The sequence below is a fragment of the Sminthopsis crassicaudata genome, chromosome 3 (genome assembly GCF_048593235.1).
Source record: "Sminthopsis crassicaudata isolate SCR6 chromosome 3, ASM4859323v1, whole genome shotgun sequence".
Lineage (NCBI taxonomy): Eukaryota > Metazoa > Chordata > Mammalia > Dasyuromorphia > Dasyuridae > Sminthopsis > Sminthopsis crassicaudata.
In genome coordinates this window covers 248420098-248441272 of record NC_133619.1, presented here as the reverse complement: position 1 = coordinate 248441272, position 21175 = coordinate 248420098, and the positions used below count along the sequence as shown (strand labels likewise).

At 32.5% G+C, this 21175-nt stretch overlaps 1 protein-coding gene across 1 annotated transcript in view; it reads right to left on the bottom strand.

The window, feature by feature from the left end:
• Nucleotides 1-9039: 9039 nt before the first annotated feature.
• LOC141561158 (transmembrane protein 131-like) overlaps nucleotides 9040-21175 on the bottom strand; it is a 151201-nt gene continuing 139065 nt past the window's right edge. Inside the window, 4 exon segments of the mRNA XM_074300339.1 lie at nucleotides 9040-9126; nucleotides 9128-9181; nucleotides 15545-15661; nucleotides 17396-17519. Of these exon segments, the coding sequence (XP_074156440.1) occupies nucleotides 9055-9126; nucleotides 9128-9181; nucleotides 15545-15661; nucleotides 17396-17519 (367 nt within the window). The 3' untranslated portion in view covers nucleotides 9040-9054.

Below are 21175 nucleotides of genomic sequence, written 5' to 3'. Positions count from 1 at the left end.
TCATTAGGAAAATTTTTGGTTTTGACTGTCCCTGGTTTAGGGATGAACTATATTTGTGTCAGAGTAGCAACTTAACAGGACTTCTCCTTTGCCTAAATTACTTAAGATAAAAAATCTATACAGTATGAAATTTTTCTTTAAATTTGGGGCTTTCTTCTTAGGGAGCTTATTGATGGCTTACTCAATTTCATTTTCTATGACAGTACTATTCAACTATCCTATTCCCTTAATTTGGGTACTATAAATCTGGGTAATTTATATTTTTAAAAATATTCATTCATCTCATTTAGACTATCAGTTTTATCAGTACCTAGTTGGGCAAAATAACGCCTAACAATTGCTTTTATTTCATCTTCATTAGGTGGGAATTCAATATTCTGGTATTCTTTAATTTTTAAAAATTATGCAGTGATTTATCCATTTATTCTCTTTTAAATTAATTTTATTAATAATTACACTTTTAATTCTCAGGATTTCAGTTTGGTGTTTAGGGATTTTTATTTTGTTGGTTTGGGAAATATTTTAGTTGCATGCTCAATTCATTTATTTGCTTGTGCTCTTCTTTATTAATGAAAGAATTTGGAGATACATTTTCTTCAAATTTTTGCTTTGTTGCATCCCACAAACTGGTATGTTGTCTCATTTTTATCATGGTTATCTCATAATAATTATCATTATCTGCAATGAAATTATGAATTAACTCTATGATGTTATTTAATCACTTAATAGCCTATTCCATTTTTATGTAATTTTCCCCCCCTCCTTTTTGTATAAATCTTGAAACTCATACAATTGCCTCCAAAATAGTCACCGTCAGTACAGACTTCTGTATTGGAAGTCTGGCTGTCCTTCCTTAACTAATTTTCTTAATTAACATTTCTATTTCCTCATAAAGCATATTAGTTAGCAATGACAAAAATAGTGGTTCCACTATCATTGATTACACACACACACACACAAATCCATTTGTTGCCCTTTCAGTGTGATAAATGTTTTCCAGATGATTTAACTTCACGATCTCAAGCCATACTTTCTGTAGGTTTTTTCCCCCCTGAGTTGCTCCTGTGTTTTGTTTTTATGAAGCAGTATTAGAATCATGTTTTCTTTTTTTTTTTAATCATTATAGCTTTTTATTTACAAGATATATGCATGAGTAATTTTACAGCATAGACAATTGCAAAACCTTTTGTTCCAATTATTCCCTTTCTTCCCCCCACTCCCTCCCACAGATGGCAAGTTGACCAATACATGTTAAATATGTTAAAAGTATAAATTAAATACAATATATGTATATATGTCCAAACAGTTATCTTGTTGTACAAAAGGCATTGGACTTTGAAATAGTATACAATTAGCTTGTGAAGGAAATCAAAAATGCAGGCTGACAAAAATAGAGGGATTGGGAATTCTATGTAGTGGCATAGTCATCTCCCAGAGTTCTTTCACTGGGTGTAGCTGATTCAGTTCATTACTGCTCTATTGGAACTGATTTGGTTCATCTCATTGTTGAAGATGGCCACATCCATCAGAATTGATCATCACAGAGTATTGTTGTTGAAGTATATAATGATCTAATGGTCCTGTTCATTTCACTCAGCATCAGTTCGTGTAAGTCTCTCCAGGCCTTTCTAAAATCATCCTGCTGGTCATTTCTTACAGAACAATAATATTTCATAATATTCATATGCCACAATTTATTCAGCCATTCTCCAATTGATGGGTATCCACTCAGTTTCTTCTGGCCACTACAAAGAGGGCTGCCAAAAACATTCTTGCACATACAGGTCTCTTGACCTTCTTTAAAATCTCTTTGGGATATAAGCCCAGTAGTAACACTGCTAGATCAAAGGGTATGCACAGTTTGATAACTTTTTGAGCATAGTTATTCACAATTCCACCAACAATGTATCAGTGTCCCTGTTTTCCCCCATCTCCTCCAACATTGCACATTAACTTTCCCTGTCATTCTGGCCAATCTGACAGGTGTGTAGTGGTATCTCAGAATTGTTTTAATTTTCATTTCTCTGATTAATAATGACTTAGAGCATCTTTTCATATGTCTAGAAATAGTTTCAATTTCTTCATCTGAAAATTGTCTGTTCATATCCTTTGACCATTTATCAATTGGAGAATGGCTTGATTTCTTATAAATTAGAGTCAATTCTCTCTATATTTTGGAAACGAGACTTTTATCAGAACCTTTGACTATAAAAATGTTTTCCCAGTTTATTGCTTCCCTTTTAATGTTATCTGCATTAGTTTTGTTTGTACAAAAACTTTTCAATTTGATATAATCAAAATTTTCTATTTTGTGATCAATAATGATCTTTAGTTCTTCTTTGGTCATAAATTCCTTCCTCTTCCACAGGCCTGAGAGGTAAACTATCCTATGTTTCTCTAATTTATTTATAATCTCATTCTTTATGCCTAGGTCATGAACCCATTTTGACCATATCTTGGTGTACGGTGTTAAGTGTGGGTTAATGCAATCATGTTTTCTTACTGGCTAGTATTTCTGCAAATGAGATTAATATTAAACTGTCTCCATGTTCTTTGTTTAGAAAGGAAATTAAATGTTTGCTGACTGTTATGATTTCTGGGCCTATTTGCTCTTATTATTATAGTGACCATTTAAAATGTGTACTTATTTTAAGAAATGGTAAGGATCTTTTCTGAAATTCATTTTCCATCTTCCAGAGTTAATAATAGTTTTCAGCTATTGAGATTATATTGTTTCTTTTTCATCTTTCTCCCTCAGGCCTCATATTTGATCAAGTGATAAAAGTATTGATGAGAAACTTAAATTATCCAGACATCTGTTATAGTACTTTCTCTACAAAAGTAGAACATCTAACAACTCTTTGACTTGCCTTACTGATAATTTTAGCCTTCCAAAAAGTAGAAGAAATAACATTCCTCTCACTAATAGGGAGGAAGAATTTATTGCTTTGATGGAAATTTGAAGAACATTTGGGAGGAGTTACCTCTTCTTAAGTATGTGTCAGATTCTACATGGTTCAGAGGAAAGGCAGACTCCCATAGAGTAAATTATTGTAAGGGAAGTGAACCCAAAAATAATGATACAAGGATGAAATTCTACGAAAAGGAAACTGTTATTAGTCTAAAAATGGCAATGTGAATATGGGGAACTCACCAAACAACTCAGGATTTAAAAACTCTATGTAAAGAAGACTAAAACATCTTATAGCAAGTTATAGAAGATGACTATAAAAGCATGATCCAAAAGGATCCATATGTGCAAAAATATTTGTGGCAGCACTTTTTGTAGTGGGAGGAATTGGAAAGTGAGTGGATGCCCATCAGGTGGAGAATGGCTGAATAAGTTATTGTATATGAATGTTATGGAATACTATTGTTCTATAGGAAACTATCAGCAGGATGATTTCAAAAAGACTTACATGAACAGATGCTGAGCCAAATGAGCAGAACCAAGAAAACATTGTACACAGCTCTCTGTTTCTGTGGAGATAGCTTTAACACAGTGTTTGGCTACTCTGGTCTGGCAGCAAGCCAGTAGACAAGCAGAGAGGTTAAAAAAACGGGGGTAAAGACTATAACCCCCAAAAAGCTAGAGCTTCTCAGGACCTGGCCACACCCACCCAGAATGTCTCAACATGATCTCAGAATCTCAGAGCATAAATGCAGTGCAGCCACTGCTGTCCTGCTAGTGCCTGTGGAGGAAGCACGGTAATACCATCCAGGCCCCCTCACCCCCCCAAAAAAAAGCAGACTGCATTTTGGTTTTTTTTGCTAGATTGTCTTCTTTAATTCTTCTCTCACAAAATGAGCAAAAAATTTAAACGGACTCTAACTACTGATAGCTTCTATATGAATAGAGAGCAGACTTTAAACCCTGAGGAGACTAAAAACACTGTGTCCAGATGAAAAGTCTCTCATAAAAAAAAATTAAAAAGGCTCTACAAGAGAGCTAGAAGAAAAATGGGCAAAGGAAAGGGAAGCTTGGCAAGAGAGTCTGGAGAAGTCATCCTATTCATTTAAAGATAGAGTGGATAAAGAAGTCAAAATCTTGAAAAACAGAATTAGTGAATTGGAAAAAGAAAACAGCTCTCTAAAAAATAAAATTGGCGAAATGATAAAATTCCACAGAACAAAACAACTCACTTAAAACTCAATTGGACAATTTGAAAAAGATTTCTAAAAAGTGAAGTGAAGGAAGTAATTCATTGAAAATCAGAATCCAGGGGGCAGCTAGGTGGCGCAGTGAATAGAGTACCAGCCCTGAATTCAGGAGGACCCGAGTTCAAATCTGATCTCAGACACTTAACACTTCCTAGCTGTGTGACCCTGGGCAAGTCAAGAAAGACAGACAGAAAGACAGACAGAAAGACAGAAAGACAGAAAGACAGAAAGAAAGACAGAAAGACAGACAGAAAGACAGACAGAAAGACAGACAGACAGAAAGACAGACAGACAGACAGACAGGAAGGAAGGAAGGAAGAAAGGAAGAAAGAAAATCAGAATGCAACAAGTGGAATTGAATGACTCAAGAAGATACCAAGAATCAGTCAAGCAAAACCAAAAAAATTAAACAATGGAAAAAAAATGTCAAATACCATCTTGGGAAAACAACAGACCTGGAAAATAGATCTAGGAGAGAAAATCTGAGAATTACAGGATTAACTAAAAAATATGATGAAAAAAAGAGCCTGTATACTATTTTTCCAGGAAATTATCAAAGAGAACTGCCCAGAAGATATAGAAATAGAAGGTAAAATAGAAATTGCAAGAATTCATCAATCGCCTACTGAAAGGGATCCTAAAATCAAAATACCAAGAAATATAGTGGCCAAATTGTAGAACCAACAGGATGAATACAGAGAGGCTTGGAGAGACTTACATGAACTGCTACTGAGTGAAATGAGCAGAACCAGAAGATCACTATACACTTCAATAACATTATTGTATGATGATGTATTCTGATGGAAATGGATATCTTCGACAAAGAGAAGATCTAATTCAGTTCCAATTGATCAATGATGGACAGAAGCATCTACACCCAGAGAAGGAACACTGGGAAATGAGTGTAAACTGTTTGCATTTTTGTTTTTCTTCCCAGGTTATTTTTACCTTCTAAATACAGTTCTTCGTGTGCAACAAGAGAATTGTTCGGTTCTGCACACATATATTGTATCTAGGATATACTATAATATAATTAACATATATAAGACTGCTTGCCATCTAAGGGAGGAGGCGGAGGGAGAGAAGGGAAAAGTAGGAACAGAAATGAGTGCAAGGGAAAATGTTGTTAAAAAAAATTACACAGGCTTATGTTGTCAAAAAAAAAAAAAAAAGTACCAGCTCTTCATCCTCTTAAAAAAAATTTTTTTTTTCAGAAGGAAGCATAAACAAGCAGGATAGTTTTGAAAACAAGGTGTGGAATTATATATATATATATATATAAAGTAAGAATATGAAATGGAGAGTCACAGGTTCTGTGTAATCCTCTTTTGATATTCTGTGTTCAGTCATTGCTGTAATAATTTGTTTTGAAAAAGCAAATCTGTTCCAACTTGATTGATATGGTAGGGAACAATCTGAGCAAAATTCAAATTTTATGTCTGATTATATGCAATTTTCTTTTTTGAGATAAAGTGAAGGAATACAGAATGCTGCATAATTTCATAGCAAATATCTACAAGCTATAACCCTTTTGACTCCTACTTCTACAAACTTCAGGTCTTATTCCAGTTAAAGTGCCATATTTATTGAATATCTTTTGATGTACTAGGTATAGTAGATATAGTAGTAGTAATAGTAATAGTACAGAGATATAGATGGCCGAAGGTTAGTCTAACTTTCCCATAGACTCCCATTTCCCTCAAGGGCCCAGAGATCTAATATGTCTAATATGTCAGTTGACCTACCAAGTCTTGAGTCAATAGACTTTGATAGTCCAGGCTTTGTGGCAAATGGGGGTACAGGCTAATCAGCCACCTGAGGCCAAGGACACTATCACTATTAATTGTAATGTTAGAGGGCAGCTAGGTGGCGCAGTGGATAGAGCACTAGCCCTGAATTCAGGAGGACCCAAGTTCAAATCTGGTCTCAGACACTTAACACTTCCTAGCTGTGTGACCCTGGGCAAGTCACTTAACCCCAGCCTCAAAAAAAAAAAAAAAAAAAAAAAAAAAAAAAAAAAAGTAGCGTTTATGTATTTCTTTTTAACATTCATTTAACACATAGAACAACACTATACTACCACCTTTATTAAATTCCTAGTTGCTATTTTCCTTTTTCTGAGTCATTAATGAAGTTCCTAAATGCTATGTCCCTAGCTCCATTTTGCTCATAAGCCTTATGATTTATATTGTGCTTTTATCTAGTAAAATAAATTTTTTGTAATATAATTGTCAACTTATAGCAGAAATAATGACATATGAAAACATGCTTTTTTTGGGTAAAAAATTAAATTAAAAAAACAGTATGTGAAAGAAGAGAAAAGCAAAATTGCATTTTAAGCAAGTTTACAGAAAAGTCTATGTTGGAATTGGGGCAACAATACATTATTCCAGGGGTTCTCAAACTACGGCCTGCAAGCCAGATGTGGCCCGCTGGGTTATGGCAAATGGGCTGAGGGGCAGAGACAGAGTGTGAGTTTTTGTTTTTACTATGTCCGGCCCTCCAACAGTCTGAGGGACTGTGAACTGGCCCTCTATTTAAAAAGCTTGAGGACCACTGCATTATTCATTTTGATTACTGCTATCTAGTTTATCTAAATTACCTTAGAATAGGAATTTTTTTTCCCCCCTTTATGCTTCCTTAAATTTACAGGAATGTAAGAATATCCACATAGCATAACATAATGTTGATGTTTCAAGTTGGGAATACCTTACAGCTGAATATTTTAAATTTTGATTTTATGAAGGCACAAGTCATCATTCTCCATATTATTTTCTATGTGCTTTTGGAAAGTTCACTTTAAATCCATTAGATTAGGTTTAATTTTTGCATATAGTACTAGTATAACTTGCACATACATTTTGCAATAACAAAGCATATAAAAAGGAAAAGCATCTTAAATTTTAAGAAAATAAGTTTGCTTTAGATAATATTTGGATAATTAAAGAGGTTTTTTTTTGGGAAAGGAGCAATAAGCAACTAAAGTGATACTATTATATGTGCATGCACAACATAAGGTACACATATATGTGTAAATAAATATAAATGTACATATATACATATATGTAAAATAGAAGTTAATCACTTTTATAAATATCTGCCAGAAGAAGATATTTCATTGTTTTTCCTAATAGTGACAGTGGTAGTAGTGGAAGGGAGGAAAGAAAATACGTTCAGATGTATGTGATATTACTCCACTACAATGTGCAGCAGCAGCTTCTGCTGCATGCTTTGGCAAAAGGAAACACAAATCTTTCTCTTTGACTGCGGACCTTTCTGAAAATAGTTAGGGGAAAATAACAGTTGTATGTTGGTGGGGTTTCTTTGAAGATCTATCACAGAAGCTAGCCAGGATATTCTATTACCAAGCAGGCAAAATGACATCAATTTATCATTAGGAATGATAAGAGGAAAAAAAGAGTTCATTATATTTTCCTTGCTTCATTTTGTATTGTGAAAGATGTTGGTTACAACTTTAGTGATATTTATTTAACAAAGAAATTAACTTTTTTATTAAGTGGCTAGTGTCGTGCTAGTCATTATGGCATCATCTATCATAATCTCTCGTCAATATTGGGTGAGTTGGGAAAAACCTTCACAACTGATAACTTAGAAAATAATTCCTAATTATTCTAGGTAATTAATTACTTACTTTTCAGGGACTGAATATAGGAGATACAGAATAGTCAGGCACCTTGTATTTTCCTTATTTTCTTCTACCATTTTGCTAATCAGTACTACTTCTAGTACAAGGTTCTGTGTTGAGAAACAATATTTTAGCTTCTAAATCATTTTTGCAGCTAGCCAAAAATGGTAGAGCCTGATACAATTTATTACATAAGCAATGTAGGCTGTGGTGAGCTTTGGCTCCACTATATTAAATGAAGGTTCCCAAGCCACTCAGAATAAATCTCTAGACTTTAATAAAACAGATTTGAATCCATATTGAATCCTTGGAACTTATCCTGAGGGTTACTGATATGTTGTATATCACAATATCTTAATCACTGTCTATTCTGGAAACAAGATCTTCTGCTTTGGTTTATCAATTTCTGAAGCATCAGTAGAAAGTACTAGTAACTCTCATGTTCAAAGAGATACATAAAAAGAAAGGCTAATGATAATGAGACACAATAAAAGTTAAGATTGTGGGGTGAGTGTGTTTCACAAGTTTAAAACTGGGAAAATGGAAATGCTTGGAGATAATGGTAACTCTTATCTCTGCTCCAGCACTAAATGAAAGAAAATGTGGGTATGTATTTTCCCCATAACTAACGTTTTGTTTCTAAGTAACACAGTGAAAGATCAGTGAAATAAGAAAACTGGAATTATATGTTACTTATCAAAAACATATGTGTGGAATAACCAAAATCTTAGTCCTGGAAAACTATATGGCTTAACTTACCATGTTGCCACTTGTCTCAATTGTAAGAGATGATTTGCTTTACATTTACATGGGAATAGAAACAACTTAAGACATTAGCCCAGAAAGGAAGAGATCTTATATGGTAGAAAACAGACCACTCTCAAAACAAAGTATTTGAAGTATTTTATGCTACAGACCCAAGCAGTTTTGGGATTTGTTTCAAAAGCAAATATGTGGCACAAAAAAAAAAAAAAAAAAAAAAAAAAAAAGGTCTATAAAGAGTACTGACTCTTCTTTTAAAACATTTATAATGAAAACATCTGGGGATGGGAGAAGACCCCAAATCCAAATAAGCTGAAAAGCAATATTTTCAATTCAAACAAATACAGTTTTTAAAAAACTATCTCTACTCTCCAATCTGTAACTGAATTTTTGGAGGTAATTTCTTTAATCCTTCAGTAACTGAGTTTTCAAGTAATTTTTTAGATGTGATCTTCAGCAAGATCATCTAAGTTATCAAAATACACTCACCTGTAAGGTTCACTGTGAGGATTGTGTATATTGATTATAGGAGAAAAACTGCTATTTACAGGAACTCTGGGCCCCAATAAATGGGCGTAATCTATATGGGTTTGGAACACCAACACCAAATACCTGTTTCAAGAAAAATAAGAGATGCATTTAAGCTATATATTTAATATTTTAATCTACCTAGAACTGAGACTGAAATGAAAGCAGCTAGTTTCAGAGGCAGGAGACCGGGTTTCATGTCCCTTCTCTAACACATACCATTTATGACCCTAGTGCAAGTCACTCTGAGCACTGTAAGTGTTGAGAATCTGAAATATAGTAGGTGATTAGTAAATACTTATTGATTAATATTTACTGTTAAGGTGCTAACTTTTCAAAGGGAATTTCCACTTATTGAAGTATCTTATATCACTGAAATATGACAGGTCTTCCTAATAGGTATCTTATAACTATGATTAACCTTTAAGGAAACAATCATTTTAATTTTGTGAAAATCTCATTAGTTTCCTTTCTTTAAAAACACACACACACCATAACAAACACATTTTCTGTGCTATAATTTTTATTATGCTATTAATAAAAAATAAATGACACTATCTTGTATGCACACAGTTGTTTACGTCTCCCAATACCTAACTTAGAACGAGGACTTTCTTTAAATTATCTCTTAGTATAGTATAGTATATGACACATAGTATAGGCTTCATAAATGCTTGTTGACTATAGATAGATTCTAAAAGTTAATTATCATTGAAGTCACAAAAATGAAACAAACAGTAATTATCTCCAAATCTTTATCATTTGCACTTTGGCCAATTCCTAAAGTATATTCCAAAATGAAACAATCCATAACTGAAAGCTGGTCCCAAGTTATCCCTGCATGAGATAATACTGGGGTCAGGAAGCCACTCAGATATCTGCTCCTAAGGCAAATTAAACTGGGTCGATGTGGTTTTTTTTGATTTTGTGTGGGATTGGGGAGGGAAGAATATTGGTCATAAGGCAAACTAGCTCTTTCTTTTCATTTAACAAATATTTTAATGCCTACTATCTGTATAACTCTATGGTAAATGTTGACAGATACATGGAAGTGAAATCAAAAAATAAACAAACAAATTTGAAAAATCTTGCCTAAACTCACATTATACCAGTCTACCATTGTGACTGTTTAAAGGATACTTCATTTATTGCACTTCACAAAAAAAAATTGTTTTTTTACAGACTGAAGGTTCCTGGCAATACTACTGAACAAGTCTATCTATAGGTGCCATTTTTACAACAACAAGGGTTCACATCATATCTCTGACACATTTTGGTAATTCTCACTATTTCAAACTTTTCATCTGTTATGGTCATTTATAATCAGAGATCTTGATGGTACTATTATAACTTTTCTAGAGAACAATGAACTGTGCCCATATAAAATAATGAATTTAACCAATAAATAAATGCTGTTTACGTTCCGACTGCTCCACCAATTGGATGTTCCCTGTCTGTCTCTCTATTCCCCTATTCCCAGAGACACAATATTCAAATTAGGACAATTAATAACCCTACAATGCCTTTTAACTGTTGAAGTGAAAGGAAAAGTCAATCAATGAGACAAACTTCATTGTCATCTTATTTTAAGAACCTATCACAGGCACCTCAAACTTCAGTAACCACTATCTTGATCAATAGCAACCATCCACACTAAAGTAAGACTCTGCACCAGACTTGCTGAAGTCTAGGATAATTTTTTTTTTTTTTTGATGTGGCCAATTTGTATTTATTGATAACCAGATTTTTTTTTCTGTGATGATGAATAATCTTCTGCAATAAACATACTCCTTATCTGATGGTAGTCATTGCTAATTCTATTCAGTCCCAAAATTCTAGCTTTACCTAATGGTTTTTGTAGCAAACTTCAGAGGATGCATCACTATATATTTTCCTAATCACTTTGACTTAGCCCTTAATCAAAACCTTCCTCTTCCCAGCCTCTTCTGCTCTCTCTCTCCACTCATAGAATAATTTTTTAATGTTTGATATGGACTTATTAGGGAGCTTCTTTGTCATAGGGAACAAAAGAGGTCAAAGATTTCTGGTTTCTAAGACGCATTAAGCATCATGCTATAAGCAACACTTTTGGCTTAAAAAAAAAATAAAAATATTTTTAAATTAGAGTATATACATTTTTAAAATAACAGTATCACACGCTTAAACCTCAGTACAGTGCAAGTATAATTTTTATATCCACTGGGAAATTTAAAAATTCATGTGATATGCTTTAGTGATATTTACTTTATTTAGAACTGAACTTGAGATATGCCTATATACTGTTATATTATTATGTATAATATATAACTATATATACATATACATATATAATAGAATAGGAAGTTTGAAATAGGAGACAAATCCTAAAAAAATTTAAATAGACTTTTCCATCTCCAGAACTGATTAATACTAAAAAGAGGTTTTTTGCAAAGACAATGAATCTGAAAGAAGAAGAATCTGCCAAGTGTTTGGGCACTCAAATTAAATATAAAAATTAATAATTGACAAATTAAGAGCTTGGCTAGCCTTAAAGCACTTGCTACAAACCTGAAAGAGCAAGACTTAGATTTATATTCTTTATTTGCAGATAAACCATAAGTTATCTTTGAAAAATCCTTTCCAATATATTATCAACATGAGGTAAACATTTTTATTTATTCATAGTCTTTGTTTTTGCATTACTTTGATTTCTAAATATATCACTCCCTCTTGTTCTATTCAGAGAACTACCCCTTATAACAAAAACTAAGAGGAAAAGAAGCTTTGCGAAACTGCCATATCAATTAAGTCTGAAAATTAACGTGTAATGTTTCAAATCTACAATTCCCCAACTCTGTAAGGAGGATGAAGTTTATCTTTTCATTCTTTCAAATTTGACTACTTTTAATCATAGTATTCAGTGCTCCTTTGGTTTCTTTTCAATCCGCAATGTTATAAACACTGTGTGTGTGTGTGTGTGTGTGTGTGTGTGTGTGTGCGTGTGTGCGCGCGTGCTTTTGCTTATTTCTCATGTTTTTCTAAATCATATTCAACATGTCCTATATCGTGATAATAATTCATTTATTCTTTTATAGAACTATTTAAAAATTAACTAATCCATGGAATTGACTTTAATTTTAGCTTTTCAACTCTGAAAAAATAGTATTTTGTAAAAGAGTTAATTTCTTAATATTTTTAAAATTGTTAATATAAATTTCCAAAAATATGATTTTCCCTCTGAAGACTCTATCAGTTGCATTACAGACATTTTGTATACTATACAAACTATACAACTATAACTACTATTCACATACTAATAATTGTCTATCTAGGTTTAAATTTTTTTGCTTAAGCTCCCTTTATTTATTAAAAATTTTACCGTGCTTTGGTCTGACTACTTTATATTTATAGTTTCTCCTAATACATGTTCTACTTTTAAAAGGTAGCATGTCATATTGAGAAATATTTCTATTCCTTAATATTCCCATTTTTAAAAAACTATAATTTCTTTCAGATACAAATCTACTATTGCTTATTTAATTCTTTTTGTTTGATCTATAATTATATTAAAAATTTTGTTTTGAAATTCAGCCAGCTTTTCTTCATGACTTTATTGTTGCTATCCCATTTTGTGTGTATATGCTTAATATTTGACATTGATGGATTATCTATGGCTTCCTTATACATAATCTAATTTTCATTATTTCATCATTTAATTTATCTTGAGCTTATGAATTTTCATTTTGGCCAATTCATGTTCTTCTAAATTCACCTGAATGATAGTAAATGTTGTTGATATCGCCTTTTCATTCCCTTTTTTTAAATTAAAAATTTTAAAGTAAATTTTATTTTAATGTCCATATTTCCTCTCCCTTCCCAACCACTGAGAAGTCAAGAAAAATGTTATAAATGTATAGAAATATAAAACAAATTTTTGCATTAACCTGTCCCAAGGGAGGGGAAAAAAAAATCAAGAACAAAGAATAAGAAATGCTTCAATTCAATTCAAAAATTTCAATTCAAATTCTCTCTCTGAAGATTTAATTAATAATGTTTGTATAACGAGCTCTTTGAAATTGTAGTTGGTCAGATTTGCTAGGTCTTTCAGAGTTGATATCTTTAAAATACTCTACATTATATATTGCTCTGCTCACTTTATTTTGCATTATTTCATGAGTCTTCTCATCTGAAACCACCCCATTCTTCATTTCTTAGCACAGGAATATTTCATCACATTCAAATATTTTAAATCCCTAATTGATGACTGATTATTTCTACGCCTACCACCACTTCCAGAATTTCCTCCTCTTTTATCTTCTTAGCCAATATTATCGCTATTAAGTGGTACTTTACAATTATTTTAATTTCCATTTCTTTAATTAATAGTAATTTAGAGCATTTTCCTCCCACATGGCTATTGATAGCTTAGGTTTCTTTCTTTGAAGAATGCCAGATCATATCTTTTGACCATTATCAACTGAATGTGGCACTTATTCTTTAAAATTTCATCCAGTTCCCTATTAAAATCGAGAAGTAGGCTCTATCAGAGAAACTTGTTACAAAAGCTTCCCCCCCTCATCCCAACTTGCCTATTTTTCTTTAAATTTTGGCTACATGGTAGTTGTTGTTATTGTTTTGTTTTTTTTTTTTTGGAGGGGGGGGTTTGCAAAATCTTTTTATTTTATTTTCTAGGAACCTCTCTTTTGCTGATCAGGAATTTTTTGTCTATATCACCTTGTATGTCTAAATCACATATCCATTTTGAATTTATCTTTATATACAGTATGAAAAGTGGTTCTATACCTAGTTTTTCTAAGAATATTTTCCAATAGTTTATGTCCTAATGAGTCTTTGCCCCAATATATAACTGGCATCTTTGGGCTTGTTTATATAGCATTAAGTTAAGTTAATGTGCACATTTGCTTTTACTTTTATATATCTAATTCATTTCACTGATTAATCTCTATTTCTTATCCAGTACCTAGTTGATTTGATGATAATAGATTTGTAGTATAGTTTTGAAATCTTACTACTTCTTCTCTTTCCCTCCCTATTCCTTTGAAAACTTTCTGTTCCTGTAGATGAATTTTATGACTTTTTTTTTTCCAATGGAATATTTCTATAAAGTTAAGTATTAATTTAGGTATGTCACTAAATAAGTAAATTAATGTATGTGGAACTGTCTATAACTGTCTGGCTGAACTATTTGTAAGCTATATTTTTCTCTAGTTATTTAGACCTGTCTTTATTTATATGAAGTGTTTTGTAATTATGTTCATTCACTTCTTGTGTGTGTGTCTCTGCAAGTAGACTCTGAAATATTTTTTATTCTTTGTCATGATTTTAAATGGAATTTATCTAACTTTTCCTACTAGGTTTTGTTGTTACATACGGAATGTCGGTGATTTGTGTGGGTTTATTTCATATCCTGAAACTGTGAGTTGTTAGTTATTTTTATTTAGTTTTTCTGTTGACTCTCCATAAGAAACTTATTACTACTCCCAGAATTATTTCAGAGGTCCACTAGGATTTTGTTCTGTCTCTTTTTGTTCCTTGATACTGGAATGTTTCCAGTAATATGCCTGCTTTTACCACTGTATGGTAATCCTGGCTAATCTGTACCTAGTGCCCTTCTTAAACTGCCCTGGAAAAATGACTCACTTGGATTTCTGGGCTAGAATTCAAGTCTGGTGCCTTTTCAAGATTGTTGTGCAAGTATTGGGGGAGCTAGGTAAAAATTCTGAATCTCAGTCTGCCATCTTGTACCCCCACCCATTTTCATTTTATTAACTATTTTTATTCTTAAAATTTCCCTATGATCATATATTTTATTTTTTCTCTTTTGAGAGTCAAATCTTTAATTGCTTGCTTTTCCTTTTGAGCATTAAAAAAACTACCATGTATATTCACATTCTTTTTATGAGTAATTTCTTTTAGTTTTCTTCTGTGCATTTCAAAAACCATGTTATTATGACCTTCCTTTCATATTCCATTTTTTTTTTTAAGGTCAACATTATTCCTAAGTATCCCTCTCTCACGTTCCACTTCCCTCCCAATTGAGAAAAAAGATTAAAAGAAAACCTTTGTGACAAATGTGCAAAAACAAATTTCCATAATGTGTCTGACCAAAAAGAAGTCATTATATTTAAATGTGTTTCTTCTATGGGATTGGTTTTTTACCCAGTCTGTTTCTTAATCTATTTTATTTATTTATTTTTTGATATCTGACATGAAGTCTACTTACATTTAAAAATATCATCCTTAGGTTTGTGTTTTCATGCATTTGTTTATAAATAAAATAACATTTTTTTGGGGGGGAGGAAATATCTATCAAACAAAGGAAGGTGTCTTGTCTTAACTAACTTAAGAAATCTTAAAATAATTCATCTGGATAAGTCTAAGTAAGACTTATGGGTTAGGAAGATTTTCTAAAAACAAATATGAATTTTTTTTATCTGATGTTCTTACCTGGTATGTAAATACCCCATGATTAGATGTATTAATAAATAAAGTATTTTCTACATTTCCCACTACTCTGGCAAGAAAAACTACATCAAATGATGTATTTCCTCCTGGAAGAATTTTCTGGAAAAAAAAAACAAACAAAAAAAGCAAAACATAACAATAAAATGAAGCCAAATCATAGGGGGAAATTACTAAACAGTTACTTATTTATCAACAGACTACATAAACAGTTATTAGTGAAAATTTTCTAAAATGTGACACTTCTTCTTTGTACTATCCTTCTATTTGATTACCCAAGTCCAGAGCTCATCTCTCCCTAGTTCCATAAATAGGGTGAGTCTAAAGGAGCAATAATATTCTTTTCTTTTAGCATGTAAGCACTGGACTATCATTCATCCCTTATGAATTTTAAATTCATCCTCTGTGCCCCTCTCCACAGTTTAGAACTGCCTAATAATGGTGTTCTTTGGTACATAATCTATTTCCTTCTAGTTCCCTGTAAGATGTTCTTTTTTTCTTTGGGAGAGCTCTGGAGTTTGGCAACCATACTTCTCAAAAAGTCAAACTTGCAAAACTACGACTTTTCCTCAAAAGCTGGGGGGAAAAGGGAGGTACCTTCAATTAAATTGTACTTTATTTTCTGATTTCAGCACTTTCAAACAATTTTCTTTAGTGAGTCCTTGAAAATAGTCTTCAGATTAAAAAAAAATCATTCTTAATAGAAAGACTAACAATTCTGATATTCCTTCTGTATATATTATTTTGTTAGGTAGATTAACTGTTTAAATTCTATAGACTATACCAGGTGGCACAATTAATAAAGTGCTGTACCCAGAGTCAGGAAAATAAACTGCCTGAGCATCCTAGCTGCATGACTATGGGCAAGTCTTTTAATGTTTGCCTCATTTGTTTCTTCATATATTATGAAGATCCAAGGGCATTAATATTTGCAAAGCACTTAATACAGTGCCTGGCACATTTTAAGTTCTATATAAATGTATTTCTCTCTAATTTTGCTATTGTCTGACAGATAACTGAAAATTTCAATTCTGTTTTTTAAGCTGTCATGATTGAAAATGATATTAACTAAGATAGTTTCCTTGATATAAAACTATAATCAGATGCTATGAATTCATCATAACTCATAACTTAAGCAGTGACAAGACATTTACTTGTGTGTAAAATCATTGACACACATAAATACACAAATATATACCGCCCATTTGAAACACAGCTGTTATACTGAGAATATCCCTTTTAAAAAAGCTCTTCAGGATTCAACTATATTTATTATAATTTAGTTATTATAAATACAAATATTTTAATCCCAATATTCTTGTGGAATTCCAAATTTCTTCAAGGAATCCTTTCAGTTTCTACTACTGTTTTGAGTTACTTTCAATAGCTTTCAAATGTATAGGGTACCCCCATTACTGACATCAATACCATAAAATCATAATATGTGGCAATATTCTTTCCATTTGTATTTTTAAAAATAATGTTGATAGTAGCACTCACCTAAATAAGACTTCAAATGTTAAATTGAAAGATTCTTACAAATGGTGAAAAGGTTTGACAGTCATTACTGTGAGTCTACTCAAGAATGCAATGTTTTAAGGTAGTTAAAATAATCAGCATTTAAAGAAAGACTTGGGCATCATAGGTGTTGATACAAATATAATACTAGAATTACATTTAAAATTTTTTTTAACATTTTAACAGACTCATTTAAGCAAAACTAAGTTATCTACCAACAAAACTTTGCCACTTAAATTTCAAACTTAAGTGTATGTATGTATATATGTATGTATGTATGTACACACACAAACACACATACACCCCAGAAAAACTCACCCTATTTTGAAAAAATGATGCATGAAAATGTGATGTTGTAGCAGATATTGATACTAAAGTAATTGTTTCTTCAGAACTAGGATTATGAAGATAAACTTTTTCCATTTTTGGCATCCCAACTGGTCTGTTAAAAAAAAAATAGAAAGAGATAAATCAGGGCAAATGTATCACAAATTTTCCCCAAACATTGTATTTCTTTCTTTAAAAAAAAAAAAAAAAAAAAAAAAAAAAGTATTATTGAATGTTTCTGTTTAACTTGACCTTCAATTCCAACATATGCCTCTCTTCCTCTGAAATGTCATTCCTGGTTTTAGCAAGTCCTACATTTTGTGGAGAATTGCACACCTATAGTTCCATTTCTTCAAAGGGATAGAGGTACATTTTTTTTTTTCATTTCTTCTTCTTTTTTTTAAAAAAAGTTTTTATTTACCAGATATCTGCATGGGTAATTTTACAACATTGACAATTGCCAAACCTTGTTCCAATTTTTCTCCTCCCCCACAATGGCAGGTCGACCAATACATGTTAAATATGTTAGAGTATAAATTAAATACAATATATGTATACATGACCAAACAGTTGTTTTGCTGAACAAAAAGAATCGGACTTTGAAATAGTGTACATTTAGCCTGTGAAGGAAATCCAAAATTCAGGCAGACAAAATTAGAGGGATTGGGAATTCTATTTAGTGGTTCATAGTCATCTCCCAGAGTTCTTTTGCTGGGTGTAGCTGGTTCAGTTCATTACTGCTCTATTGGAACTGATTTGGTTCATTGATTGTTGGAGAAGGCCACGTCCATCAGAATTGATCATCATACAGTATTGTTGTTGAAGTTGTGTATACTTTTTTGCTGGTTCTGCTTATTTTATTTTGTATTACATTTTATAAGTCTTCTCACATATCCCAAATGATTTTTATTCTTCATTTTTATAAAATTTTTCATTTTATGCAATAATATTTAATTGTATTCACATAATTTCTTATCCAATCAAGAGACCTTTATTTTATTTCCAGTTCTCTGCTACCACGAAATGTATTCCTAAGATTATTTTTATGTATATAAGACCTTTTTTTCCTCCCTTTGACCTCTTTAGGATTTAGGACTAACAGTGGAAACTGTGGGTCAAATAGACATTTTAATTATCTTCTAGGCATATTTCCAAATTGTTTTCCAGAATGAGTAGTTCAATTCATAGTTTGATTAACCATATATTATTCTGCCTGTCTTTTTGCACCCCATCTTCAAACATTGACCATTCCATCTGGTTTTATTTTTGCCAATTTACTGGGCATGAGGTTAAAACTCAGATATTTTGCTTTACATTTATTTCTCTTAATTTAGTAATTTGTTATATGATTAATTAATTTGCATTTCTTGTTTTTATCACATTTTCATTTATTTTAATGTTTATTTTGACATTCTTTCCTTTTTAAAAATTGAGTTCTAACTTCTCTCATTCTGTCCCACTCTCACTCACAGAAAAGCAAGTAAAATGTTATCAATTATACATGTGAAAGCATGCAAACATTTCTATATTAACTATGTTAGAAAAAAAAATAAGGAAAATGTACTTGTTTGTATTCAGAGCTCAAAAGCTTTTTCTCTGGAGGGGGATAGTTATTTTGCATCCTTTTCTTTGATCATTGTATTAAGAGAATGATGAAAAGTGTGTGAATCAAACTGATTTCATTGTGAAAACCTGATTATTTTGAGAGCTAAGTTTCATTTCCCATATATTCCATCTGCTTGCTAATTGTGGGAATTGAGTGACATCCTGTTTCATACTATGAAAAGTCTACCTGCTTGTTCTTCCCGCTTCCAACTTCCAAAACTTGATCACCCCCCTCCCAAATTGTTAGGTCCCTAACTTTTCCTCCAATTAAAATTAAGATAACTTTACCTTGTGTCCTGGTTTATGTCCTATTGATTACTTTAATGTACAAAAATTTGTCTACCCCTATATTTGAGGTCTAGTGTTTGACTTTGTTTTATTCTTTTCTTGATATCTCATGGAGTCCTTAGTTTCCACTTGCTCAATTCCAACTGTTAAGGAATTATTTTCATTGAATTTGGTCTTTCATTCCCCATTTGGCCAATTTCTAAGGAGTTTTTTTTTTTCCTTTAGTGAATTTTTGTGCCATCAGGCCAACTGTTATTTAAGTATTGTTTCCTTCAGTATTTTTTAGTATCAAGTTAATAATTCTCTTTTCATTTTTTCTCCCATCACCCTCATCCCTCCCCTCCCCCCTTTTCCTACCACTCATTCCCTACTTTAATTATTCCAAGAATTCTTGTTAGGCTTGGGTTTAATTAGCATTGTTCTTTGAGGCATTGCTTCTAGCTGTTTTCACATTGTTGTCTCCTAAGTTTAAGTCTTGGTCTTCCCTGCATGCAGTTAATAATAATATCTCATTAACTCTTTTTGAATGATTTTGATTTATCTATAAAGCTCAGAAACATTACTGGGTTTAAATCAATTAACACGCCATCAACAAAAAGGATCATCCAGATAGTTTATGTACAGAGAAGTTTTCTTTTGCTCAGACTCTATGGTAGATTCTCATAGCACAGCAAACACATTGCTGTTCCATGTTGCCTAAAATTTAATGAATATTCAAAAGATGATAAAGTTTCTCATATTGAAGAGGGGACCCTGGAACTCTGAAAATCCTTGAAAGAGAAAAATCTCCTTTAATTATGCCTCAGTAGGAGACCCTGCCCCATGTCCTTTTCCCTCAAATGAATTTAATTTTTGACTGCTTGGGGGTGGGGGGGGTGAAGCAGGTTGTGGTCTCTTTAAGAAACTGTATTTCCTATTGATTTTGTGATTCCTTTCTGATTCCCAACCCCTCCTGGCTGACCATTATCAATCCAGGATTCCAGGACCTGTCCCAGCCCCCACCAATCTGCTCCAGCTCTCCTGTGGCCCCATTCTGATGATCTGCTCAGGCTTCCCAATCTCCACCTAGACAAGCAATATAATGAGCATCCATCAACTAAGGTCCTTGCAGATGGACCTTGGCAGTTCTCTTTACTAGTAGGTTTTTTTGCCCACTGGAATACTCTTTCCAGTGCCATCTTCTCTTTACCCTCACCTAATTCCCTAACTAGACTTTAACCTTACTTCCAATCCCCATAATAAAACCTCTTTTATCAATCTAAGTTTTCAGGTCTGTAAATTCCTTTACAGGAAGCCTCTGGGCCGCCAGAAGGGAGTACCCAAAACTCCCTACCCTTGCACCAAAACCTACTGTGTGGAGTAAGCGTGGAGTAAGATATGGTGAAGAACTTACAAGAATGTTAAATTCCTTTTTTGTATTCTATCTTCTCTAGGTCTCTGTGACCTGCATAAGTATGTTGAGTATTGGCCAATATTCGCTTAGATTTTAGATATATGTATTTAACCCAAGATGATGACATTTATCTCTGTTCAAGTTATCAATGTTTAGACAACTAGTTGCTTGATGAACCAGGGAATCTGTTTTTGTTTTTTGTTTTTTTTGGCACGAATAACATCCAATTAATGTTCCTCAATCTATGATGTAATCCTCTGTAATTAAAAGCTATAAAAACTGTCTATCTTCTCCTAGTTCTTTAGCCCTTCTATCGTGATCTTTCTCTCTTTCCCTCCTCACAGTGGAATTGCTCATTCTCATGAGAATTTATTAAATAAAACAACTTTTCTGCTTTTTACTTCAAGAGGTCTCTGGTAGTCATTTTTGGATAGGATTTTTCTATCCCTCACGCTACCCTGAACCTGCCACTAGACCTCATTTAA